Below are 26,839 nucleotides of genomic sequence, written 5' to 3'. Positions count from 1 at the left end.
GGAGCCCAGGGGGCACAGTCCACGAAGTGTGCGCACACGTGGATGGGGGTGAGGAGGAGGAATATCAAATGTGACATGTTGAAATTAAACATTTGAATGACAAGTCCCAAAAAAAGAGAAACACACAGATGAGATCATTTCAAAGTTAAAAGAAATAAAACAACGAATGCCCCATTTCACTTCGCAAAAACCTGTATAACTGGAACCCCACTGAAAAGGCTACTAAAATATGGCATGTTTTTGTTTTTTCTTAAAAAGTGGTGGACTATCAGGCCAACCAAAACAATCAGTTTCTCCATTTTATCAGCAGCACTCAACTTTCCAGGTTTGATATTCATTCTTGTAACATTCATCAGTTTATCTACCTTCTTGAAAACCAAGAAAACAGTATAGGTATACATAGAGGACTATATTTTTCTGCTTCAATGAGTAAGAATATTCTTCCAGGCCTGCCACTTGTTCAAGGAAATCTTATTTATATAAATATATATATTAGTATATAAAATAGGATAGAATCCTTGCTTTTTCTAGCTTGGAGCCTTTGCTGTTTTTAGAGATAGTATCTGGTAAAGGCAGTTGGAAAACAAGCTCAAGCAGGGCACTCTTGAGTCCCAGTCCCATGTCCGCAGCCCCACTGCTGCACCTAGGTTGTGTGTGTTGGGCCTGCACTCTGGAACAAGCATCTCTCCCAGCCAGGAAATCTGCCCAGTGTGGGAGCTAAGGCACACAAAATGCATGTAAGTCAGCGTCAGGCAAGATGATGCCTGGTGTGGACATGTGCTAGTCCTCTGCCCCTGGCAAGGCTCACAGCTAAGAGGACAGGAGCCTTTTTGGCTGACAGCTCCTCTATACAAAGGTGAAGCTACAGATGGACACCTGAGGGCCACTCTCAGATGGCTCAGACCCCTCAATCCTCGTGAGCAGGGAGACCCTGTGGCTAGGGGGGCAGTGCCTTCATCTGTAGGAACTCACTTAGGAATAAATATTGTTCCTCTGTTTGATATCATCTTCTAGCCAAATAATTCATGATGGTGGCACTCAGCCATATACTGTTTTCAGTTGTAAAAAACAGTTGAACAAGTGACAATAGGCAGTAAATTTGGGGAAAACCAATTTGCTGGTGGATTAAAGACAGCTTAATTGTATACTGATGCAGCTTGTCTCCCTTTTCAGGTGCTTTGAAGCTTTGAGTGTCAAATTAAGGCTTAAATGGAGAAACTTATCATTTTGTAGTTACCTGAGATTTTTCCATTCTAAAAAAAAAAAAAAATACATTTTTTTAATCCCCCCCCAAGTAACCAGCAGTCAGTGTGATCATTATGGAAGAGAATTTAGACGGCAATATATCTACTATCAAGGAGAAGAAAGTGGCCAATGGCATTAAGTGAAACACCATCAAATCATTTCCATTTGGAATGGCTCCGAGTAAGCAGACATTCAATGTCTACAACCAAAAGTTCATCTTGTATTGGGGGATTTGGCTTGATTATCTTAAGTTTGAGAAGATGAAGAGCCTAAATTCTGGGTTCCATAACTTTTCATCTGACAGCTGGCGGCGCCAAACCCCATTCCCAATTACCTAGGTCATCTTTAAGGTCAATGTCAGCATTGGTAGGATTGATTATGGCCTCCACCTCAAAGCCGGCTAAATTACTGATTTCACTGTGAATAAGGTTCAGCTGAAAAGAAAAGCATGAGGTGGGAAATAACAGGACAGCCGGGAAGTCACAGAGAAGTGAGCCTTGGCACATAGATGAAGGGCAGTGAACACTTCAAGGGCACTGGGCACAAAGGGAAACAAGGAGTTACTGGCTAAAACAAATCCATTTCTAGCAAAAGACTCAAATGTCATTCAGGATGCTGAAAGGAAGCAAGCTAGCTTGAGGGTCCAGAACCTGTTGGGTGATGTTTAGGGCAAAAGAAAGGCATGAGCCAGATCGGACTGGTGGATCCACTTCCTTTGAAAGAACTTGTGATCTGTGGCCAAACAAAAGCAGCTGTCAGGACCCAGAACCAGAGGGCTCATTGCTGGGGGGGGGGGGGTGGGGGGCTACATGTGACTGCCTTCTTCTCTGAGCAGTGGGGTGGGGTGAAAGCCCAAGCTAGTCTGGACAAAATCCTAGTCGCTCTGCCGTTCTCCTCCAAGTGGCCGTGGGCTTTAAGGCTGTCCCCATCACCGTGACTACTACTGGCTGGCTACCCTGCCCTGCTCAGGGGTGGCAAGGAGGAGAATATTTGTTGCTTAGTAACATCTAATTTGACATGTCCATTAGTCGTGTAATGCTGAAGATCTGGTGAAGCCTAGGAAGAAAACGGCAGTTCTCCAGTGAGACAATGAGTCTTTTAAGTGTTTTTCGCCTTGTTGTGAGGTTACTCTGAGGCCCCATCGGTCGAGCATTTTCCTTGAGTTTTATGAGCACCCAACCAACCGGCTCTTTCTAAAGAGTCACTAAATGTCCCCCTCCCCACTGTTATTCTGTTTTCATAGCAACCGTCAGTATGAGAGGAATCTAGTTCTAGATTCAGCTGTGAAAGCAGCCAAAGGACTTAAATTAGGTGGCTCAAGACTACTATCCTGTTTGTATTCTTCCCTTTCCCATTCTTAGGTACAAGTGTCTGCAGCAAAGCCAGCTCTAGCTCACGCTCCCTCTCTCTGTCTGTCTCTCTCTAAAGATGCTCATTCTTCAGTGACATAAATTTCTAACACTGAAGCAAACAGCAATGCCTGAGAGCCCCCAGAATAGCACCCCAGACATGCTGACTGCAGCCCTTTGTGCAGGCAGAGGCAGAGCCAATCTGGCCATCTGGAAGGTAGCTTGGTGCCCAGTATTTAGGGAACATCAGGCCTGACTTTGACAGGGAAGGAGCTGATGGTCTTGGATCTAATGGTTAGATGCCCAGGATGCTTGACATAACCTACTTGGCTATAGGAAACAGTACAATCCTTTTTTTTTTTTTTACATATTATGATAAAAAATTCAATCTTAGGAAATCAAAGTGATTGTTAAAGATATGAGTGACATGTTTAGTCTAGACTAATTGTCAATTTTTGGTGTTTCAGTCCCTCAAAATGGACAAGGAAGGAGAAAACTGACTAGTCTTACTTCCCTTTGCTAGTCACATGAAATGCAATTCTTTTCCTGTCCCCAAAGTCTGCTTAAACGAAGGAGGATGGAAAGAGCAGTGTCTCCCATAGAACTCCTTGTAAATTCCTCATGGAGAACCGCGTTTTCTCTGAGGCCCACCCTCCTGCCCTTGCTTATGGGATAAAAGGACTCCATCATCTCTACTCTGCTGTCCACCCTGCACGCAACCTGGCCTGACTTCCCCAGAAGCCTCAGGTCTGTGGTGGCTTCTGGTGTTTCAGGCTAGAATGTGTCACACAAAGGTCAGGACACATAAGGGCACTGCTGGTGGCCCAGGAGCTGAGTGCCCACTTTTCATGGATTTGTCAGTTTTCACTCATCCTGGATTCTCAGAAGCCAATCATCAGCCCCAGTATAGAAATGGGTAACGGCCCTTTACTCCTCGATGCTGCTTCAAGAGCTAATCTCCTTATAGTTTTCCAGCCCCAGGAATAGGGTGTCTGGCTCTGGAGGAGCAAAACCCTGGAACCCCCCTACTTTTAGTGACCTATAAGTGCTACAGCTGCCATGCTGATAGTTAGGGATGGGGAAGACTCACTCATACCCCTTACACTGCCTTCCCAACTGCTTCAGATAACACTGACCCTTCCAGGAAGCCTCATACTACACTGACCTGGATTTATAGAGATGCATACTGGAGTATTCTTTTTAAAATAAAACCAGTTTTTTATATCTCTAAAAAGGGGCTGCAAATCTCTATTGAGCCACAGAAGAAAAATCTTTTAGTTGATTCAGATTCCCAGCACTGTGTTCTCTTTGAAAACAGTTAAGCAATGTATGTGTGTGAATAGTAGGTAAAATCACAGAGTAATAAGAGCAATGACTCTTGAAACTTCAGTTTGTGAAATTCCTTGTCAACACCAATTAGATCCCAGCTTCCTAAAACCAGCTGCCTTCTCCCGTGAGTGGCTTAGTAACTGTGCCTTACACAGTTGTAGGGAGCACAGTATCACCTTTCTCCATTCCAGCTTGCTTGCAATATTCAAGCCTTGGTTTAATTGCCACAGATGGAAAAATAAAGACTCATAGGATGTGGGGTACCATATAGTCATTGTTCTCAAATACGCTTTTTGAAACATTTCCTAAAATCCAACTCAAAATTAATGTCTTTAATAACATTTTAACATGCTTTTGTATAAAATGCTCTTGTGCTTTGTGTAAAAATCCATGTCAGTTTTGTGACTCTTGCCTTTCTTGCACTATATGCCATGACTTTCACCTGACAGTAATAGCCAATAATGGGCCAAAAGTACTGCTTCAAAATAGTGCTCTGAACTATAAACTGTCAATTTCCTGCTACAGGGAGGGCCACAGCGTGCCAGGAAGAGCTGCTAGCTCACTAGCTTCCAACACTGGTGCCCATGCTGACTTGAAGTGCCACTTTACTCTGTGATGCCATGTTTGGAGGGGACAGTTTACTCTGCTAAAAAGCATCTGCAGTGATGGAATTGGGGTCCCTCGTCCTGGAGGTGGGAGTCTTGAATTATTAAGCACATTTAACACAAAGGGCAGCCTCATGGTTTTGTTTTCACCACTAACACGTAGCTATGTACTATGAGAAAGAAGCGGGTGGTCCATCTGGTCCTGCACTCAGCACCTTCTCCTATAGCTGACATTCTACACTGAGTTCCAGCTCAATCTTCCTTTCAGAGTCTCCCTCCAAAGGTCAAGATATCAAACAGGCAAATTAGTTCCATTTGTCAAACCTTCAGTTTTCCTCTATGTCTTAAATAACATCAGGTGACATGTCTATAAATGATTACAGAGTATCGATACTTTATAGCTTTTGGATTCCCCCTCTCCGGCCCTGAGGGGGGTGCAGTCAGTATTAGCTGGATTTCTGGTACTTTTGTGCCTGGGGCTCCTGGTCCTGAGACCAAGTGTGATCAAATGGAGGAGAAGGTGGCACTGCTCGGTTGCAGAGGAGCCAGCAAGGTGTCTATAGCCTTTGCTGCCTCCCTTCCAGGGCTCACATGCAGCGGAGCTCATACAAGATCCAGATCCCAAGACCAAGGAAGGCATCTCCATTTGTAGGGCTGAGTGCTGCAATTTTGGAAATATGTGCAATCATCCAGCAAAGGGTGTGGTGAGTTCTGAGCTGAGGTTGGCTCTGGGGTAGTCAACAGGAGCTGGCCGCCCAAGTCCCCATTACTAGATGAGTGGATAAACAGCTATGGTACATTTACACAACAGAATACTATTCAGACATAAAAAGGAAGAAAAACTTTGCCCTTTGTGACAGCATGGATGGACCTGGAGAACATTAAAGTGAAATAAGCCAGTGAAATATAAGCCAGTCAGAGAAAGACAAATACCATATGATTTCACTCATGCGTGGATTTTAATGAACAAACTGAACTAATAAGCAAAATAGAGACTCATAGAGAACAGGCAGACAGCTCTGGTGGAGGCGTGGGGGTGGGAAGGAGTGATTGATGAAAAAAAAACTCATGGACCTGGAAAACAGGACAGTGATTGGATGTGGAAGATGTTATAGGAAAGATAAAGAAACATTGAGGAAAAAAAAAAAATTCTGGAAAGGGAGATTCCAGGGTCAGGGCACCCAAGGGTGGGGTGGGTAGGGTAAGGAGTAAGGGCAAGGGTGACTTAACTATCCTACCTGCTTAACAGGCTTCCAAGTCCTGGATAATTGTCTGCATAAGGGAACTGAAGCACATATGAGCTGGTCCTAACTTACAGGGGTTTTCATCCTTTCATTCAAACTTATGCAATTTGGATGACAGTTCACATTAACTTTCAATATATTACCCAAAGGATGTATTCAAGAGTGTGCATGAAGACCCAGGTGGTGCCTTCACTACTGAGTTGAAAATTTTTAAATATGTAAAAAATATTTTAAACAAAAATTTTCAAAGTCCCAGACCTTAAGATGACAACTAGTGCTGCTTATTTTTTTTCCTTTGAAAAATGCATACAGAATATAGACAATGGTTATAAAATGTAAGCTGAAATGGTTATTTGCTGGAACACAGAGTCCACCACAGGAACTGCACCATGAGAGCCTGAGTGCACTGAGTGACAGGAAGGGGGAGGGGAAGGAGCACTTGCAATGAATGACGTGAGCAGGAGGACTGTGTCACTGAGATGCAAAAGAAAATCGACAGTGAGGTTTTAAAAATGATGCAGTTGCAGAACCAAGTTGTTAACCATTCAAACTACACACAATTTACACAAAAGGCCAAATTTGTACTTTTAGCTTTTTAAAATGTATGAGTTAGAAAATTAAAAGTTTCATTCCCTTTCTATCTACCCCCCCTTTTTTTTAGTGTTAATAGAGAAAGATTAATTAACTCTCATTCTCAGGTCTTAAAAGCCTATGCATCATTTTTATGTTCAACAAAAGTGAATCATTTTTTACAAAACCATGGCATCCTGGCAAAGGTGCATCACTGGGGCAGCTGAAAATATATTGCCCATGGTTAACAAAAGCAAACAATTGGCTCGAGGAGTCGTCAGGTGGCTCCATGCCCCCCTTACATACTTCCAAGACCCAGTTTTAACTTGTGGCTGTTTTTGTGGCCAGAGCTATATGAGGACCAGGTTATCCCAAATAAGCCGCTCCTTCTGAAGACTAACCCCACAGAAGCCTTTCCCTTTTCTTTACCACCACCTCTTTTTCCTGCCTGCCAGTCTCCTCCCAGCACTCCCACCAGGCCCTCCTGCAGGCCACTCCAAAAGACCCACCATCCCCACTCCACACTCTCCCCCCATAACCCCGAAACCAGAAATGGCCTCTGGGAATCCCCAGGCCTGCCTTCTGGTGGAGGTGGCCTGTACCCCTCTTTCCCAGGGCCTGAGCGCAGACCAAGGCCACATGTTTGCCTACCTTCTGGCCGAGGAAGAGGCTCTTGGTGGAGAGAACTGTGAAGCCGTCAGCGGGCGTGCCTTCGGTCGTGCTGTCGGCACTGGCTGCCTTGCTGACTTCTCCCTGCTTCTTCTTATACAAATAGAAGAGTCAGTATGTGGCCTGCACAGGCAAAGATGGCAAAAATGTGGGCTTTTCTAACAAAAAGGCAGCTCACAGGTCTTGCCCCTAATACTTAAGAGAGAACAGGAAAATAAACCTCCAGCACATCTCAGCTTTTTTCAAAATGGGGGCCACAGGCTTATTTTGAAGTACAAGAAAATGTTAAAATTGTATTTTTAGCACTTTATACTAAAAATTAGCTATTCAAAGGCAAAACTTTACTGTGATAATTTAAAATAGAACCATTTTCATAGATTTAGACCAAGTAAATGTCTCTTGAGGGTCATCACTTTCTAGATGTCTGTACATTATTTAAGTATTAGGGGCAAAACAAATTGTTCTAGGTCATTAATTCTCAAAGAGCCAAAAAGTAGACCAAGGACCATAATCTCCCAACCCTCCCCAGCCCAGGAAGACTTTTCAACTCTCCATTAAAACCAGCCCTGGAGAGGATCCATAGGGTGCCTATTGGTGAACTCTAGAGACGCCACTCCCACCCCCTATAGTGTGCATGATCTTGGCATGCTCAGCATCATTCAATCTGAAATATGTGTACTCTGAGGTTCCCAAGAGCCTTTCAATGTGTATGTTACATGGAGAGGTTTAAATCCATTTCCAGATCCTCAATTTTCTAATGCACTTTCCCCCCCAAAAAAGGTCTATGTCTAAGAGAGATCTATGCCTGTGGTCAAGGTTTCATGCTGAATCTCCTTGTACAACCACCCTTCTCCCACTTCCCAGGCTCAATATTAACATGGCACACCCCTGGAGGAGGAATGCGTGTCTTTCCAAGTCTTTTATATATTTTGGCTAAGGATAAGGATTGTATTTTTAAAAATGGGTATTTTGTGTCAGTTGAGTTTTTGCATTCAAATATATTATAGAGTGAGGACAGTGGAAACAATGGAAACTTTTATTTAGACACTAAACCTTTTCCCTTCCCCTAATTATTATAAAAATATATATATCACTGCCAAGGGAGGGTCCAGTGGAAGCAAATAAAAAAAGTAGAACTTCTCTGCTGTAGTCACCTTCAGTCCTCACAGTCTGTCATATTAAGGGTCAATCCAACCCACTGATGTGCCAACAGCAATCAAGGCTCAACTACAACAGGAGGATACAAAAAACCCACACAAGGACACCTGGCTCACATGATCAGGGAGACAGTGCCACTGGGCCCCACAGGACGGCTACTAAGTAAGGCCACTCTGCCAAGACTGGGAGATACAGGAGATTTACTTAATACATAGACACAAATGAGAAGGAAGACAATATGAGAAGACAAATATGTCCCAAATGAAAGAATAGGCAAAAGCTACAGAAAAAGAGCTAAATGAAATGGAGGCAAGCAATATATCAGATACAGAGGTCAAAATACTGGTTAATAAGGATGTTTAATGAACTTAGGAGAAAAATGGGTTAACTCAGTGCAAACTTACATAAAGAGATAGAAACTGTAAAAGAAGAACCAGTTAGAAATGAAGAATATAACTGAAATGAAGACTTCATTAGATTGACTTAAAAGCAAATTAGATGAAGCAGAGGATCAAATCAGTGATCTGGAAGACAAGGTAGCAGAACACTCCCAATCAAAACAGTAAAAAAAATATATATATATAATAAGGATACTTTAATAGACCTCTTGACAACATCAAGCATACCAACATTTTCATCACAGGAGTACCTGAGAGAAAAGCAAGCAAGAAAGTGAAAAACCTATGTGAAAAAATGACTGAAAACTTCCCTAACCTGGTGAAGGAAACAGACATATAAAGCCAGGAAGTGCAGAGAGTCCCAAACAAGGTGAACCCCACACCAAGACACATCATAATTAAAATGTCAAAGGTTAAAGATAAAGAGAAAATCTTAAAAGCAGCAAGAGAAAACCAATTAGTGATATACAGGCATCTCCCATAAGACTGTTACCTCATTTCTCAACAGAAATTTTGCTGGCCAGAGGGATTGGCATGAGTTATACAAAGTGATGAAAAGCAAGTATGTACAATCAAGTCACTCTATCCAACAAGGCTATCATTTAGAATTGAGAGAGTAGAGTTCCCCAGACAAGAAAAAAAATAAAAGTTCATCACCATGAAATGATTATTACAAGAAATGTTAAAGGGACTTCTTTTAAAAGATCAAAAATATGAATAAGAAAATATAGGAAAGAAAAATTTTCACAAAGGCAAACACATAACAAAAGCAGTGGATCAACCAACTATAAAGCTATTACAAAGGTTAAAAGGCAAAAATAAGATCATATGTAATTACAACAATAAATTAAGTGACAGACATACACACACACACACACACACACACACACGAAGTAAAAAATAAAGACAGAAACATAAACATGGAGGGGTAAATATTCTGGTGCTTACAGATCATGTTTAAATTTAAGCAACCAACCAAAAATAGACTGCTATAAACATAACGTTTTATATAGAAAGCCCATAGTAACCACAAACCAAAAATTCAGAGATGTAAAAATATAGAGTTAGGAATCCACACACACTAAAAAAATTCATTAACATACCAGAAGATAACAAGAGAGTAAGAAAGGAAGAGAAAAACTACAAAAACAATTTTTTAAAATTGTTTTTTTAAAAACAAAATGGCAAGAACTACATACCTATGAAAATAAAGAGATGAAAAGTATTTCATGCAAATTTAAATGAATGAACATAAAGGAAGAGACTGATAATAAGATAGTCATAGTAGTTGATATCAATTGGTAATATAGTCAGTAAACCTATCTAGAGAGTAATATACACGTTGACTGTACCTCTGCTACACTCACAAGCCATGCCTACCAGCCAGTCAGGAGCCAGTATGCAAATTAACCCAACCAAGATGGCTGCAGCCACAGAGAGAGCAGGAGGGTTGAGTTGCCCCTGGCAATGGAGAAAGCCAAGCTGTCCACCTGCCCTGACAGGCCCAGGCCTCCACTTAAGGCTACAAAGTTTCAATTATAGAAGATAAATAAATCCCAACAAAAATGGCTGTGGCCATGGAGTAAGCAGGAGGCTTGGCTCTGCTCAAAGCTATGAAGTTTCAATTGTATAAAGATAAATAAATCCCAGATACCAGGACCTCCGTTTGGATAGCCGGGGTGTGTGGCCAGCCTGCAAACCACCACAGGCCCCTCGCCTAGGCCACCCCATGCCCCAAGGGAACCCCATCCTGATCCAGGACATACTTCAGGGCAAACCAGCCGGTTCTCACCCATGTACCAGGCTTTATCCTATCTAATCCTATCTAATAAAAGGATAATATGCAAATTGATAATCACTCTAACACACAAGATGGCTGTCCCCATGTAAACACAAGATGGCCATCACAAGATGGCCAGCAGGGGAGGGCAGTTGGGAGGGACCAGGCTGGCAGAGGAAGGAAGTTGGAGGGCGACCTGGCCTTCAGGGAAGGGCAGTTGGGGGGGATCTAGGCCTGCAGGGGAGAGCACTAGGGGAGAACCAGGCCTGCAGGGGAGGGCAGTTGGAGGTGACCAGAACTGCAGGGGAGGTCAGTTTGAAGTGACCAGGCCTGCAGGGGAGTGGTTAGGGGGTGATTAGGCTGGCAGGCAGATGCAGTTAGGGACAATAAGAAAGACAGGCAGGTGAGTAGTTGGGAGCCAGCAGTCCTGGATTGTGAGAGGGATGTCTGACTGACTGTTTAGACCCAATCCTACCGGGATCGGGCCTAAGCGGGCAATCCAACATCCCTTGAGGGGTCCCAGATTGGAGAGGGTGCATGCTGGGCTGAGAGACATGCCCCCGCCCCCATGCATAAATTTTGGGCACTGAGTCTCTAATACTGTAATAACTATGTATAGCGTCAGATAGCTCTTAGACTTAGTCGGATGATCATTTCATAAGTTATATAAATGTATAATCACTATATTGTACACCTGAAACTAATGTAATATTGTAGGTCAACTAATTGAAAAAAAAAAAAAAACTTTCAAAAAAAGTAGGAGGAAAGACATATTACAGATGGCCATGCCTTTCTGCAGGATGAGTCTGGACAGTAAACTCAGGGTAAGACCTATACCCTATCCATTTGCCTATTTAGTATTCAAATTCATTAACACATTAATGTTTTTGGAAAAAGGGAGCCCAATTTTTTGCAGAATCGGCCATTGGTTAGCTTGCTGCTGGGGCCCTAACAGCCCTGAATATGGTTAACCCACACCCCGGACCCAGACAGCAGGGAGGAAGGAGACTGATTTCTTGAGGAACTGGTCGTTGGTTAACTTGCTGCTGGGGCCAACCTCCTGCAGTCCCTCCCCTTGGCCGGCTTGCCCCCCCAATCACCCCAATGCGGGGAGGGGGTGGCCAGCCTCTCCATTGGTCCCAGCCACCGGCCAAGCTGAGGAGCTCCACCCATGCATTAATTTGTGTACCGGGTTTCTAGTAAAAATATATTTTTAAAAATAGGCTTCATGCCGAAACCGGTTTAACTCAGTGGTAGAGCGTCGGTCTGCGGACTAAAAGGTCCCGGGTTCGATTCCAGTCAAGGGCAAGTACCTTAGTTGCGGGCACATCCCCGGTGGGGGGTGTGCAGGAGGCAGCTGGTCAATGTTTCTCTCTCATTGATGTTTCTGGAACTCTATCTGTCTCCCTTCCTCTCTGTAAAAAATCAATAAAATATATTTTAAAAATAAATAAATAAATAAATAAATAAATAAAAAATAGGCTTCATTTTGCTGATTTTTTTTTTTTCCCCCTCTCCAGAGGATATATCTTCCACTGTTTTTCAGAGAGAGTGTAAGGAGTGGAGGAGACAGAAACATCAATGTGAGAGCAGGGCAAGGATTAAGCCTGAAATTGAGGCATATGCCCTTGACTGGAATCTAACCTGCAACCCTTCAGTCCATGGACTGACTCTCTAACAATTGAGAAAACCATCTAGGACTAATTTTACTGAACTCTTTAACAATAAGGACTGCTTTGGCATGTAGGTTATGTGGCTAACCTGGAATCTTTTCCATAAATTAAATGAGAGAAATCTGAAGCTCCAAAGTTGTAATATAAATAAGACATAAAGCATTTTATAAAAAAAAAATATGGTAACAGATATATTAAAGTTATTATTATTTTGGTTTTCCTAATTCATCAAGAGTATCAGATTTGATACATAAAAGAGAAACAGGTATAATCAACAATTACATATAAGTCTTGGTAAAGCTTTTTTTATACACTTCCAAGGAAACAAGAAAGGGAAAGGCTGGATGACAAATCCTTTTGCAAGTCAGATGTTTCTAATTCTGTGCTTTCAACAAAACAGAATAAATATCAAATTGAGTTAACAACTGATAGATCATTAAAAAAAACAGATTGATGGGAGTTAATCATAATGAACCAATGCTAGTTTCTTAGTTGTGACTAATGTGCCAGGGTTATGTAAGATGTTAGCAAGGAAACTGGGTGAGGGGCATTTACAAACTCTCTGTACAGTCTCTGTACCTTTTTTTGTAATTTAAAACAACTCTAAAATAAAACATTTATTAAAACAAATTGATGACAGATTACTATGTGACTGTTGGCATATAATTCAGAGTTCAGAGGACTGAGTAGTGTTGCTATTACAAAATCTTTTCCATTCCTATTTAATTATTTTTGTGAACAAGCTTTTCCAGGCACTTATACTTCTAAATATAAAAAAAAGGATGCTAAATCGTCTCATTTTAGCAATAAGTAACATTCATCTTAGAATACTCAAGTTAATTGAAAAACTATCTCCATCCCATGCAGTTCCAAGAAATTTTTACTTTTAAGTTACTAAAATTTATGACGTATCTGTCATTTTGATCAATTGTGTATTATTAATAAACTAGAGGCCTGATGCACAAAATTCATGCAAGAGTAGGCCTTTGCAGCCTTTGGTGAGCTGCCTGGATACCAAAGGCTTGCAGCCGCTTGGATGAGAGGGGATGTGGGGGGGAGAATTCCTCAATCCCTCCCTCTCCGGCTCTGTCCGGGAGGACAGCCAGAAGGATGTCCAGTCTCATTAGCATATCACACTTTATTATTATAGATGTGATAATTATCCAAGCCTGTAAAATCCATAACATTTAGTATTTCTATGAAATATTTTCAAAATAAATTTAAATGTACATTATTATTGTTGTGAGATTCAATAAAATACTAGAAGCATTAAAATGTATAACATTAGGATAAAATTTGTGGGGAAAGGAAAGGGAAATAATGGTTTAAGAAGAAAAATAGGGTCAAATTTCCAAATGTAAAAAAAAAAAAAAAAAAGGCTGTTTGTGTATTTTTTAAAATGATGGTAGCTCAAACCATCACAGCTATTTAGCTTTCTTTGGATACACTTAAATGAGTGATGAAACCTTTTCTTTTTAAATGTCAATTTTATTATATATCTAAAATTATACCCTTTGCAAATATTTATTATGAAAAGTTTAGCTGTCAATTTAAAAAATACATATTTTATTGATTTTTTACAGAGAGGAAAGGAGAGTTGGAAACATCAATGAGGGAGAAACATTGATCAGCTGCCCCCTGCACACATCCTACTGGGGATGTGCCCACAACCAAGGTACACGCCCTTGACCGGAATTGAACCTTGGGACCCTTAGTCCGAAGGCTGACACTCTATCCATTGAGCCAAACTGGTCAGGGCTGGCTGTCAATTTTGAATGTGTGAGATACGATTTTTACAACTATTTAAGGAGGTATGCAACCAAAATGTTTGAAAATCACTTGTATTCACTTCTATCAAGTGAATATCAGACATACAGAAAGTAAACATTGAGGAGTTGGATTCACTTGATAAGAATTTAGCACTTCTGCCCAAGGACACTTGGATTTTAAGAGGTGAAAAATCTCTAACAGAATTTCAGGTCTGGGCATTAGAGTTGGTTTTATGGGAGGAGAAGAGCCTGAGAGCTTCCATGTGTCCTGAGAGAAGTCGGTAGCTGTCTATGCAGGCAAATTATAAGCTTAATCTGTGATAATATTGATGATTTTCAGCAGTATATACAGGAAAAGGCAAAAGTAGGTTTACAATTGTTCATACTGAAAGACATACAGGTTATGATTATTACAGTTGCTTTATTATCTTAAAAGAAATGTCACAATGGCAAGGGAAAAACACTAAAAAAGAAGAAAATCCTGCCAGGAAGCCCAGAGAATTGCAAATAAGATCAAGCCAAACAGACAGACACACATTATAGTTAAGATAGGAAAAGTGAAATATAAGAAATCTTAAAAACAACAAGATAAAAACAACTTTTTGCATATAAGGGAATCCCTATAAGAATATAAGCAGGTTTTTAAGCAGAAATAGCAGGCCCAAAGAGAGTGGCATAATATATTCAAAGTATTGAAAATAAAAAACAAAACTAAAAACAAAACACTTCTGACCATGAATATTCTACCACCCAACAAAGTTGTCCTTCAAAACTGAAGGGGACATGAAGGAGTTCACCACTAAATCAGCCTTATAAAAAATGTTAATGGGACTTCTTTAAGCTGAAAAGAAAGGGCACTAATGTGGATGAAAGGGGCCATAGGCTAACCCCATGGTCAGCAAACTGCGGCTCACGAGCCACATGCAGCTCTTTGGCCCCTTGAATGTGGCTCTTCCACAAAATACCTCAGCCTGGGCAAGTCTATTTTGAAAAAGTGGCGTTAGAAGAAGTTTAAAAAATTTGGCTCTCAAAAGAAATTTCAATCGTTGTACTGTTGATATTTGGCTCTGTGGACTAATGAGTTTGCTGACCACTGACTTAGATCAATCTCTCAAACACAATATTAAGTGATAGAGCAAGACAAAGAAAATATACACCCTTGCAGAACTGAATTTACTATGAAGATAACAAAGGTCCTTTAATAAGTTGTGCAGATTATATCTAAGGCCCTGAATTCATTTTATACTTATAATTTTGTATTTTATTTAAGTGGGGTCCTCAAAATTGTTCAGACCCCCATGATTCTCCTCTTTCCTCATGCTGTACCCAAAAATAAAGTTGTGGTGTGTGTGTGTGTGTGTGTATATATATATCTATATATATTGAGTATATGTATATATATAGATATATATATATATACACACACACACACTCACATATATATATATATATATATATATATATATATACACACACAAGCACACACACACACATACAATGAAATATTATCTATATACTAGAGGCCTGGTGCACGGATTCAAGCATCGGTGGGGTCCCTCAGCCTGGCCTGTGGGGACTGAACCGAAACCAGCTCTACAACATCCCCCGAGAGATCCCAGATTGTAAGAGGGCAGTTCTTGGGTGATGCACCCTGGAATCGGGGTCCCTCCTCTTTCTCTGGTTCCGGGTGCATCACCACAGCTCAGCAGCTCCAGCATTGAGTATCTGCTGCCCCCTGGTGGTCACTGTGTGTCATAGCTACCAGTCAGATGGTTGCTTAGGCTTATATATCTATCTATGGCATATGCAATAGAGGAATATGCTAATTAGCCGGGATGTTGTAACCTCACAACTGAACAGCAGGGACCTGAGGCTGCGTGGTGCCTGGCTGGAGCAAGGGACCTTAGACGGTGCCCCCCACCCCACGGGGCTTGATGGTGACCTCAGGCCACGCCCCCAGCACCTGCCTGCCAGGGGCCTCAGGCCATAGCCCCCACCCGGCAGGGCTTGATGGGGGACCTGAGACTGTGCCCCCCCAGCCTGGCTCTGGGCTGGGGAACCTAAGGGTACACCCCCCGCACCCAGAGTGGCTTGACGGGGGTGGGGCCAGCTGGGTCTGGGTCTCCTGCGTTTTTGAAGCGCATGTGGGTGGTGGGCAGGGACTTGACTCTAGGTCCTGTGGCGTGCCCCAGACTGACAGGAGGGAGATTTTCATATAGATTTTACTAATTTCCTTTCATCTCTGACACTTCTATTAGAGAGAAAGGGCAAATAGCAATATTAAAATATTTCCTCTAATCCCTTTTAATGTACACAAATTTCATGCACTGGGCCACTAGTCTATAGTAGCCTACACTAATAAAAGAGAAACATGCAAATTGACTGTACCTCCGCTATACCCACCAGCATGCCCACCAACCAATCAGGAACTACCATGTTTCCCCGAAAATAAGACATCCTCCAAAAATAAGACCTAGCGCATGGAAAAATAAGACATCCCCTGAAAATAAGATCTAGCGCATCTTTGGGAGCAAAAATTAATATATTAATAAGACACTGTTTTATTTTCGGGGAAACCGGGTAGTATATAAATTTACCCAACAAAGATGGCTGCTGCCATAAGCTGGAGTGAGCAGGAGGCTTAGGTTGCACCTGGTGATGGAGGAAGCCAAGCTTCTCGCCTGCCCTGGCTGGCCCTGGCCTCTAGTCAAGGCTACAAAGTTTCAATTATAGAAGATAAATAAATCCCAGATACCTGCTTCCAGCCAGCCCTGGCCTCCACTCAAGGAGGCGATGAAAAAAAATAAAAGAAAAAAAGGAGGGGCTGGGAGCCTGGACCGCTGGGGGTAGTGGCCAGCCTGAAAACAGCCCTCATCTCCTCACCTAGGCTGGCCACATTCCCATGGGGTGAGGGTCCCCGCTGAGGGGCTTGGCCAGCCTGCAAACAGCCCTCAGCCCCTCACCCTGCCAGGGGGGTCAGTTGGAGGTGATCAGGACAGTGGGGAGGCAGTTTGGAGTGAGCAGGCCAGCAGGGGGGCAGTTGGGGGTGATCAGGCTGTCAGGGGGCCATTTGAGGGAGAGCAGGCTGTCAGCAGGAGGCAGTTGGGGGTGATCAGGCTGGCAGGAGGACATTTGGGGGGAAGCAGGCCGTCAGCAGGAGACAGTTGGGGGCAAGCAGGCTAGCAGACAGAGTCGTTAGGGGCAATCAGGCAGGCAGGTCCTGGCCTGATTAGAGCTAGCAGTCAGATTGTGAGAGGGATGTCTGACTGCCAGTTTAGGCCTGATCCCTGTAAACCAGCAGTAGGACATCCTTTGAAGGGTTCTAGATTAGAGAGGATGCAGGCCGGGCTGAGGGACACCCCCGACCATGCATGAATTTCATGCAGCAGGCCTCTAGAATAGCTATAAAAGGTAATATGGCCCTAGCTAGTTTGGCTTAGTGGATAGAGCATCGGCTTATGGACTGAAGGGTCCCAGGTTCAATTCTGGTCAAGGGCACATGCCTGCGTTGTAGGCTCGATTCCCAGTAGAGGTTGTGCAGGAGGCAGCCAGGCTAGCAGACAGAGTGGTTAGGGGCAATGATTCTCTCTCATCGTTGATATTTCTATTTCTCTCTCCCTCTCGCTTCCTCTCTTAAATCAATAAAAAAAATATATTGTAAAAAAAGGCCAATATGCTAAGTGTCTGACCATTGACTGGTTGCTGTAACACTCACTGACCACCAGGGGGAAGACACTCAATGCAGGAACTGCCATAATGCCCACAGAGAAAGGGCATTGCAGACCTGGGGGGCACAAAGCAACACTCGGCTTCCCCCAAGTGGGACACAGGCCTACCACTACCCTGGAGTGACAGCCCACCAAATCACTGCTGAGATCCCATGGCACAAAATGCAGCCCACAGCCCAGCCTGTAAATGGTGACTGTGGGCACCAGGTAATGATGTCCTGTAGCAACACCCAGCTTCCTCTCCCTAGTGACAACTAGCCTGCTTGCAGTTTCTCCAGCCCAGGAACACAACTTGCTTTACAGCCAGGTGCAAACATTTCACACTTTAACCAAATGTCTGTGAAGCATTTTCCCATGCCTCATTTCATTTGATCCTCACAGAAGTCCTGAAGTAGGTAAAGAGACTTGGTGGAATCCTATTTTCTTTTCATTCGCCAGAAAATGGAGATTTAGAAAGCTTAGAAACTTGACCCGACTGAAAATAAGTAAAAAATGGTGGACCTTGAAAATGACTTCAGGTTTTCTCACTGCCCAGAATATTGTCAAACACTGCTGCAGTTAAATATTTTACTCTTTGTTCTCCCTGAGTGATCTATAATAATAATGATGTTGGTATTTACTGCTAGGTTGCTGACAATTACCTGAAAGAGAAGTTGGGGTGTTTCACTGGGCTGGAAAAATTTTAGCTACATCAGAAAGCAGGTCTAATTAAGCATGTTTATTCAATGTATATTAAAGGCTAAGTTTACTGGTGCATGTACGATACACATAAAACTTTCACTGGTGTGCCAATTGCACGCATGTGTTTCAATCTGTCATTGTTGATCACAGATTCAGCTGAGACTTCTATTATAGAGAAAGGGTGAAAAGCGATATTAAAATATTTCTTCTAATTAATTTCCTTTCAATGTGCATGAATTTGTGCACTGGGCCTCTTGTTCAGCCATAAAAATGAAGGAAATCCTGCCATTTGTGACAACATAGACAGCTTGAGGGCATTATGCTAAGTGAAATAAGTCAGAGAAAGACAAATAGTGTATGGTCTCACTTATATGAGGAATATTAAAAAAACAAACCAAACATATAGAAAAAGAAATCATATTTGTGGTTACCAGAGGTGAAGGGTTTGGAGAAGAATTACATCAAGTTGGTCAAAAGGTACAATCTTCTGGTTATAAAATAACTAGGGATATAATGTAGAACATGGTAACTATAGTTAACATTGCTTTATGATATATTTGAAAGTTGTTGAGAGTAGATCCTAAGAGTTGTTCTCATCACAAGAAAAAACACATTTTTTCTTTTTAAAAATGGTTTCCTTTGAATCTTTGGAATTTTATGCATTTGTAACCTTATCTTAGAAGGATCTGGGGCTTCTCTGACTGCAAAAGGCATCCATTATAGACATGTCAGGGACCCCAACTGCAGATCCTGTCAAGTTATCTCTGGGAGAAGACAGGCATGCTCCTCTGCTAGAAGCTTTCCTTCCAGTCACCTGAATGCTCAATACCTTAATCCGTCAGGTCTCCATTCAAGTGTCACCTTACCAGAGAGGGCTCACCTGACCACCTATGTAAAATTACTCTGCCCAAGTCATCGCTCCACTTTATTTTTGTCCTTGCACCTGCTCTGCCCCCCACCCCCAACCTCTTATAATGACCCTGCCCCTCTCACTAGACCAAAGCTCACTAACATGAAGAGAGGGCAAGGGCCTTTCATTCACTGCTACTGAGAACAGTAACAAGCACATGCAGACTTGATTAATACTGATCACATGTATACATCTTCTTTAACAGCCCAGTGTTAAAAGTTAAAAGAATGAGATAGCTTTTGAAATTTCTTAATGGGATAAAAATGCTCTATATATGAGCAATTGCCATTGAAGTTAAAAAAAAAAAAATACAATCTACCTCAGCAAGTTCACCTTGAGGATGTTTATCCTATAAATATTCTTGCACTTGAGCACAGAGACCCACATACAGTGATGATCACTGTGCTACTACTGTATGTCAGAATGAATGCTAGAAACAAACAAAGTCCATTCATAGAGATCTGGGTACACTGGTCTTGCATACTATATAAGTAACTAGAATCATACATGAAATACTGAAGCAGTTCTACATGCATCAATATGAAAGCACTGCCAAATTAATAACAACAGCGGCTAACATTTGTGCCACAATGCTATAAGCACTTACATAAATTCTATTTTAAACCTTCCAATCATCCATTTTACAGATGAGGGAACTGATGATACCAGAGAGGCCAAATCACTTCCCAAGATCACAAAGCCAGAAAATGACAGGATTGTAATATACAGCCAGATAAGCTGGCACCCTTACACCCTTAACCACCAAGTTACACTGCCTAAACAGTGGATAACAAGATTATATATAGTTATAGTTATATAGTTATATTTAAAGGCAGGTAGGGGGGGGAAGACTTTAAATATCTACTAGAGGCCCAGTGAACAAATTCGTGCATGGCAGTGGGGGAGGATGGGCCCATGGGAGGTTGGCTGGCAGGGGGGAGGAATGGGGGAGGGACCATGCGAGATTGGCCACTGGTCCTGAGGAGGGAGCCAACCCTCGGCCCCCCTGGGAAAGGGGCCACTTTTGCCGCCACCCCCCATCCCAGCCTGGACCCAAAGGCCCCGGAGGGGTAGGGAGAGGAGGCAACAGTTGCTGGACCAGGCACAGAAGGGATGGATGCTGGATGCCGCCTCAGCCCTTGGCATCCCACCACTGCACACAGTTCCCCGCCTCCCATCCTCCTCCTTCCCTCACCACCCCCGCATGGGGGGCGGGAGATCCCCAAGGAAGGGAGAGGACAGGTGTGAGACAAATCCTGTGTGGAGGCCTGACATTCAATAAATCACAGGGAGGGAGCCGCTCTGCTATGCACAAAAGCCTGTCCCAGAAGCAGGTCTCCACAAATGGTTTAGCACTGGGGGCGATGCGAGAGGAAGGGGCCACGGGAGCACACTGACTACCAGGGGGCAGCTCCTGCATTGAGCATCTGCCCTCTGGTGGTCACAGAGAGACTGGTCAACCAGTCATTCCAGTAATTAGGTCATAACAGTCACTTAAGCTTTTATATAGATAGATATGCTCTTATGTGCATAGACTTTGTAAAAAAAAACATAAAGACTAATTACAGAGACACATCTGAGGGCAAGTGGGGGGATTGGTGGGATTGAGATTCTATTACTGCATACTTTTGCACCATCCCGATTCTTACACGTATTACATTGTGCAAATATTTATTGAGTCACTAAATTTTAAGTCTGGGATGGACCTCATCATTTTATTGGAAGGGGTGTAAACTGAGTCACCGACTTGCCTGAGGCCACCCAAGTAGGAAGGAGAAGCCCTAAGGCAGTTCCAATGCTCCAGACTCCTAGCCCTGGTGGGTTCTGCTGCCTTCTCTATTCTCTATTTCCACCATAGCTGACTCAGCTGTCACAACTGGAGACTTTTAAAACGTCCAATTATACAGAATTGGGGAGAAAATTATGATTTGGAATTCAAGTGTTGACATTTGAAAAATACCAACTCCCTTTCTCTGCAAGTACTTTAGCATGTTACTAAGGCTTTCTCTGCCTGTTTTTGGAAAGGTTATTTTCAGAACATTCCACTTAAACCTGGAGTTGCAGGGTTCTCTACTGTTTCTGGGAGCTGACACCACAATTTACATTAAACAAATGTTTTGAAAATTAGCTGTTCACAGTTCCAATTTCAGCTTCCCCCAGGGTTTAATGTTAGCCAAATATTCGTACAGTAAGCAGACAATGTGTTTTATTGTATGGAAGAAAAACAGACCACCATAACAGATTTCCTGCTTTTGTAATCAAGGGAAAAGTGGAGTGTTCTAGTGATTATTGGCATATGGTTATTCGAAACACTGAGTTCCAAATATAGCTACTAGGAGCTAAAGACACACACACACAGCTATATTTCCAAAAAGAAAGAAAAAACCTTCTTAGTGTTTGGTCAATTGGAAAGTTCAGAAAGTCATTGGCAAAACTACCAGGAAGGAATCAGAGTGACAGATAGCAAGGTTCAGCCCACTGCTGCCAGACACACTGGAATCAGAGAGGCTCAAACATCAAGGACCAACAGACCTGCAGGAACAAGGGCCATGGCTCTGGCCACAGCCTGAGGATGGCCAGGCTGAGGATGTAGTTCTGCCCTGCTGGTCCCAGCTCCCTGGGGCCCATGATCATGAGATGATGGATTTGGCAGTTTTGTCTTTACACAGCCCTGGCCAGTGTGGCTCAGTTGGTTGGAACATGGTTCCATACATCAAAAGGTTGCAGGTCTCATTCCCAGTTAGGGCACTTTCCTCGGTTGTGGGTTCGATCCCCGGTTGGGGTACATATAGAAGGCAACCAATCGATGTTATCTCTCACATCCATGTTTCTTTCTCTTTCTCTTTCTCTCTCTCTTCCATCTCTCCCAAATCAATAAGCATATCCTTGGGTGATGATTTTAAAAATAATTAATCAATTAATAATTAATTAAAAAGGGTTGCACAGGTGCTTTTCTCCTCTTTCCCATCTTGCTCTACCTACCCCATCCCCCCAAAACCTCATCTTGGCCCAGCTGCAAATGTGAAAGGGGGAAAAGAAAATGTTCAATCTGCTAAATTTATGGTTAGCAGGAATGAGAATGAAGCATTGTGTGAATTCCCCCCTGACTCTAAGCCTTCTCCAGGACTTGTGAGCTAGGTGCAGTGCAGCGTCTGGAAATAAACTTACAGGATGCTCTTCAATACTAGGTTTCTCTCTCAAAGAGCTGGGAGCAATTCAGAACCGGGTGGGGTAAGGTGGGAGTGGGAGGGATGGAGTGGGTGGTCTGTTAGAAAGAGGAATTTAGATTCTGATGTCTTCAGGAAAGCATTCGTTTGCACCCAGAAGGAGATACTAAAAATACAGCCTTTTCACCGCAACTACATAAAGACTGTGGCTGGGAGGTTAGAGGTCAGGAAGGTGCCCCATGTGGTGAGAGCCAATCTGTCTGTGGCACAGACAGGCCCGGGGCCTGATCTTTGGACAGGTCAGAGGAGGGGATATGCAGGATTGTGGCTCTGGGTCAGGGCCCCTGGAGCCCATCCTAGGAGGTGACCTCACCATCACTCTGGTGAGAAGTGTGGGCTCAGTAGGAAAAATGTCCTTACCCAAGAGTCATTTCTAAAGAGTTCTTATTGAGGATCTTACAAAACAGGTAGGCCACCTTCTGCCAGAGGTATTCCCTCCAGTGTGGCTGGAGAAGGATGACTCCTGGGGGCACTGCAGGGCAGCACAGCCTTAAAATTCCACTTATTTAAGATAGAGCTTTAACAGCACTGCGCCTTATTTATTGGTTCTCAAACCAACTGTGACAACTGCTGAGAGGCAGGGCCCAGTGACAAAGGAACACACTAATGATCATTTACCACAAAATGATCAGCATCCAGGACCTAGTCTCAGTCCAAGTTTGATCTAGCAGGAGGGCCTGAACAACGTGTTATTATTAACGAGGCAGTCATTCTAAAAAGCAAACTGTCTGGACTGTCCCTGCTGGAACATACTCAGAGTAGGACAAGTAGCCATGGCAATGCAACATCAGTTCTGAGATTGCAGGAGCGAATGGGCAGCTGGCACCTCGGGCAGGACTCATTGGTAAGCTGTCTAAGCAGCAGGAAGATCCTGTACACACAGGTCACTTCCCACAGGCATGGACATCCCCTTGAAAGACCAGGCATGAGGTCCTTCCATCCTTATCTTCCCGGAACCCACCTCACATACTCCTTGCCTGCAGGAATCCAGTCCCCCAACTGTGTCCAGACTCTGGCCACTTGAGCAGGACTAGCCCCTCTGTAACCAGTTCCCACATGTTCCTCTGTAGAGCTGCACCCCATTGGAGGGATGAGCGCTCAGCAGGAAGGGGGCTCTCCTGACAACCACCTATCTGCACTGTCCAGCCCGATCCCACATGCCCCTGCCAAGTCACATACCTTGGATTTCCGGGCCCCTTTCTTGCCTCCAGCTTTCTTTGACACTGGCTTCTTCTGGGATGGAGACTTGGCCTTTTTGGCTGGGGGTGGCGTGATGATGGCTTCCAACTTCCCTTTGGATCCTCGTTTCTTTGCTAGCAACTCAGGGTGGATGTTGGGTAACACCCCACCACTGGCTATGGTGACTCCTTTTAGCAGCTTGCAGGAAAACCAAAGTAGCAGATGGTGAGCTAAACCAGCCTGCCCCTGACCTTCAAGAAGTCAGCCCTGCCCGTCTATGCTTTCCGTTTTGGTTGGTAGAGTTCCTCCCTCCATGGCATCTACAAGGATGCTGATAGGACTCAGCTCACTACACAGGGAACAAGTCCTCCGAGTCCCTCAGTGGGACGGGAGGGGGATTCATTTGAGAGCCAAATACCTTGTTTCATCCCTGCCCCCCAATCCCAATAAGGCCTTTAGGAAAAAACACCCAAGGTGGGCACGGAAGCTGCTAACAGTCTAAAATGCAGTCCATACCTTTGAAAGCCAGTAACATGCCAACCTCCCTCTGCACAGACAGTTCTATCTCTCAGGCAGCATGACTGGCTGCTCAGGTGTCTGGGGTAGGCTGGCTAGGAGAGCCCCGTACCTGATTTAGTTCTTCATCATTGGCCACGGCCAGGAGGATGTGCCGGGGTGTGACCCGTCCCTTCTTGTTGTCCCTGGCTGCATTGCCAGCCAGCTCCAGAATCTCCGCTGTAAGGAACAGAGAGGAAGAGCATATGGTTGTGTTAGAGCAGTGGTCGGTAAACTCATTAGTCAACAGAGCCAAATATCAACAGTACAATGATTGAAATTTCTTTTGAGACCCAGATTTTTAAAACTTAAACTTCTTCTAACACCACTTCTTCAAAATAGACTTGCCCAGGCCGTGGTATTTTGTGGAAGAGCCACCCTCAAGGGGCCAAAGAGCCACAGTTTGCCAACCACGGCGTTAGAGCATCAGAGGCTCACATGCATCCTCCTTACCCCCACTCATGGAGCTGGGAATGGACACAGGTATCAGTTCACAAAGCAGCTACCCTGAGGTGGGAAGCACACTTTGAGCTAAGTCACAGGGGTTGATGAGGTGAAGACAGAGGCTTACAGAGGAGAAGGGACTGGTCAAAGGTCATCAGTAAGAAGTGGTAGAGCTCAGATCTGAACTTATTTGCCAGAACAGAGCTGATGTCACCACGACCAACCCTGATAAGTCAATAGTGTGGTCCCTAAAAGTGAACCGCATGAGTTTAGGGGCTTCAGGAGGCGGTAGCATTTTACAGTAAGTCTGTCAGTGGAGTTGATGTTGACCGCCTGCACACTCAGATTCAAAACTGGAAGATGACTGGACTCTTTACATAAAGTCAATGTCAAAAATACTGTCAAACCTTGGTTCTCAAATGTCTCCCATCTTGAACAATTCAGTTCTTGACCAAGTTGTTCAAAAAAAAAGGAAAGAGGAAACAAGGTCTCTGTTGTCAAACCAAACTTCAGTTTTCCACCTGATAAACCTTTCATGCTGATACCTCAGCATGACAAAAAGTGTCTCTCAGTCAACAAACTAAGGAGAAAATGCTTTCATTGCTGGTGAAATCAATGCTTAGCACAACTTTAAAAAAGAGGCCATCAAGAGTGCTAATTGCCAGCCCTAGCTGGTTTTGCTCAGTGGTTAGAGCATCAATCTGTGGGATGAAGGGTCCCAGGTTTGATTCTGGTCAAGGACACATGCCTGGGTTGTGGTCTCAATCCCTGGTAAGGGGTGTGCAGGAGGCAGCCAATCAATGATTTCCTCTCATCACTGATGTTTCTCTCTCTCCCTCTCCCCTTCCTCTCTGAAATCAATAAATATGTGTGTGTGTGTGTGTGTGTGTGTGTGTGTATATATATATATATATATATATATATATATATATATAATTTTTTTTTTTTTTAAAGAGAGTGCTAATGCCTAGCGCAGATGGACCTATCTTGGCTAAATTGAGAAGAGAGCTTGGTAAGCCTAAATGACCTTAGGCCTCAGGTGCCATGAATGCACAACTGCCTTCCTGGCCAACCCAGCTTGCCCTTTGTTCTCCCATGTTCCTGGAGGAGGTGGCACATCTACATGCTATCGCCCTGACTACGGCCTGGGACGGAGCCAAAGCAGGAGTCTGACCTGAGCAGACCCTAAGAGTAAGGGCACAGGAAGGAGAGCTTGTTGCTGGGCTGGAGCCTGTGCAGCAGGAGGGCCGTAGAGGGGCAGCTGCAACATGGAGCTACAGCCCACGTGGCTGGCTTCCTGGCCTCCATCCCTTCCTCTCCCCAGCCTGCCCCCACTTTCCAAGGCCACAGGGAAGCCCAGGCCATCATCAGTGTCTGCAGATCCAGAATATACAGGAGGCAGGTGGATTACCACCTTTTCCCCATAATGTGCTAAGAAGTCTAGAGCAAAGAGGGGCAAGAGAGAGAGAGACAGAGACAGATAGAGATAGTCAACTCACAGTGGTGCCCTAAGCCCATCCCTTTGGCAAGAAGATCGTTTGAAATTGCGGTTTCTCAGGAAAGTGGAGGGGGCCTGGTTCCTCTTCCTGCCTGGATGTTAGTGAAAGGTCTCCCTAAGAGAAGGCACAGAGGCCGTTGGTGGGGCAGGAGGGGGGAGGGGGGATGTGGTCTTTTTATTTTTGGCAGTGCTGCTCTCTTGGTGCAGGGAAGATGGAGGTGATGAATGCAAAGCCCTGAGGGTGGGAAGGGGTGATGTGGGTAGGGGACAGGCAGTATATAACAGAGAAATAAAGCAATGGAATGACTTATAAGTAGCACCCATGGCTGAGAAATTTGAAGATCAATTCTCCAGGAATTCCTCTTGACTTCCATGAGCTTTTTCCCCCAGGAACTCTCACACTGTGAATGAAACTTCCAATGGCCTAAGCTTCTACACTTGGGAAATTGCAAGGACTGGGCTCACTTACATCTAATTAAGCAATGGATTCTGTGAGGACAGACTAGATCCACCTGAGAGTGACAATGAGGTGGAGTGGAGGGCCGGGGAGAGGTGTGTGCATGGGGAGTGTTTGGGCTCCTTAGAAAGAGCTGGGCAGGGTGTCATTCTGTTGCCTTCTTCACCAAGGAACCAGAATATCCAGGACTCCATCCTTTTTGCAAAACTCTAGCTCACCTTTGAACTCAGCCCTGTGGGGCGGGAGGGAAGCTGTATCAAGTGGGGACAACAAAGAGGGGCAGAAATCCACACCCCAGCTAGAATTGAGCAAAAGCCTTATCTGCCATTCACTCCTGCCTGTTTGCCAGAGGAACAGTTACCATAGTAACC

At 43.8% G+C, this 26,839-nt stretch overlaps 1 protein-coding gene across 26 annotated transcripts in view; it reads right to left on the bottom strand.

Annotated features, from left to right (window-relative positions):
* Nucleotides 1-26,839, bottom strand: part of LOC118710716 (core histone macro-H2A.1) — a 66,381-nt gene that overhangs the window by 14,937 nt on the left and 24,605 nt on the right. For 7 of the 26 annotated variants that reach the window (XR_006740710.1, XR_006740711.1, XM_045576726.1 and 4 more), the window contains exons 3-6: nt 24,143-24,249; nt 23,515-23,712; nt 6,994-7,104; nt 1,580-1,679 (exon numbers count right to left, since the gene is read on the bottom strand). Coding sequence is in view for 24 of the 26 variants with exons in the window: in XM_045576726.1 (XP_045432682.1) it covers nt 1,580-1,679; nt 6,994-7,104; nt 23,515-23,712; nt 24,143-24,249 (516 nt within the window). In the remaining 2 variants the exon portion in view is untranslated. Of the gene's footprint in view, nt 1-1,579; nt 1,680-5,717; nt 5,973-6,023; nt 6,247-6,473; nt 6,566-6,993; nt 7,105-23,514; nt 23,713-24,142; nt 24,250-26,839 lie in introns of those variants that run through there. The other 19 variants (XM_045576730.1, XM_045576733.1, XM_045576734.1 and 16 more) reach the window with 11 other exon arrangements.

This window comes from Pipistrellus kuhlii, unplaced genomic scaffold, assembly GCF_014108245.1.
Source record: "Pipistrellus kuhlii isolate mPipKuh1 unplaced genomic scaffold, mPipKuh1.p scaffold_m20_p_8, whole genome shotgun sequence".
NCBI classification, from domain to species: domain Eukaryota; kingdom Metazoa; phylum Chordata; class Mammalia; order Chiroptera; family Vespertilionidae; genus Pipistrellus; species Pipistrellus kuhlii.
The sequence above is the reverse complement of the archived record's forward strand: the minus strand, read 5'-3'. Positions and strand labels throughout refer to the sequence as shown.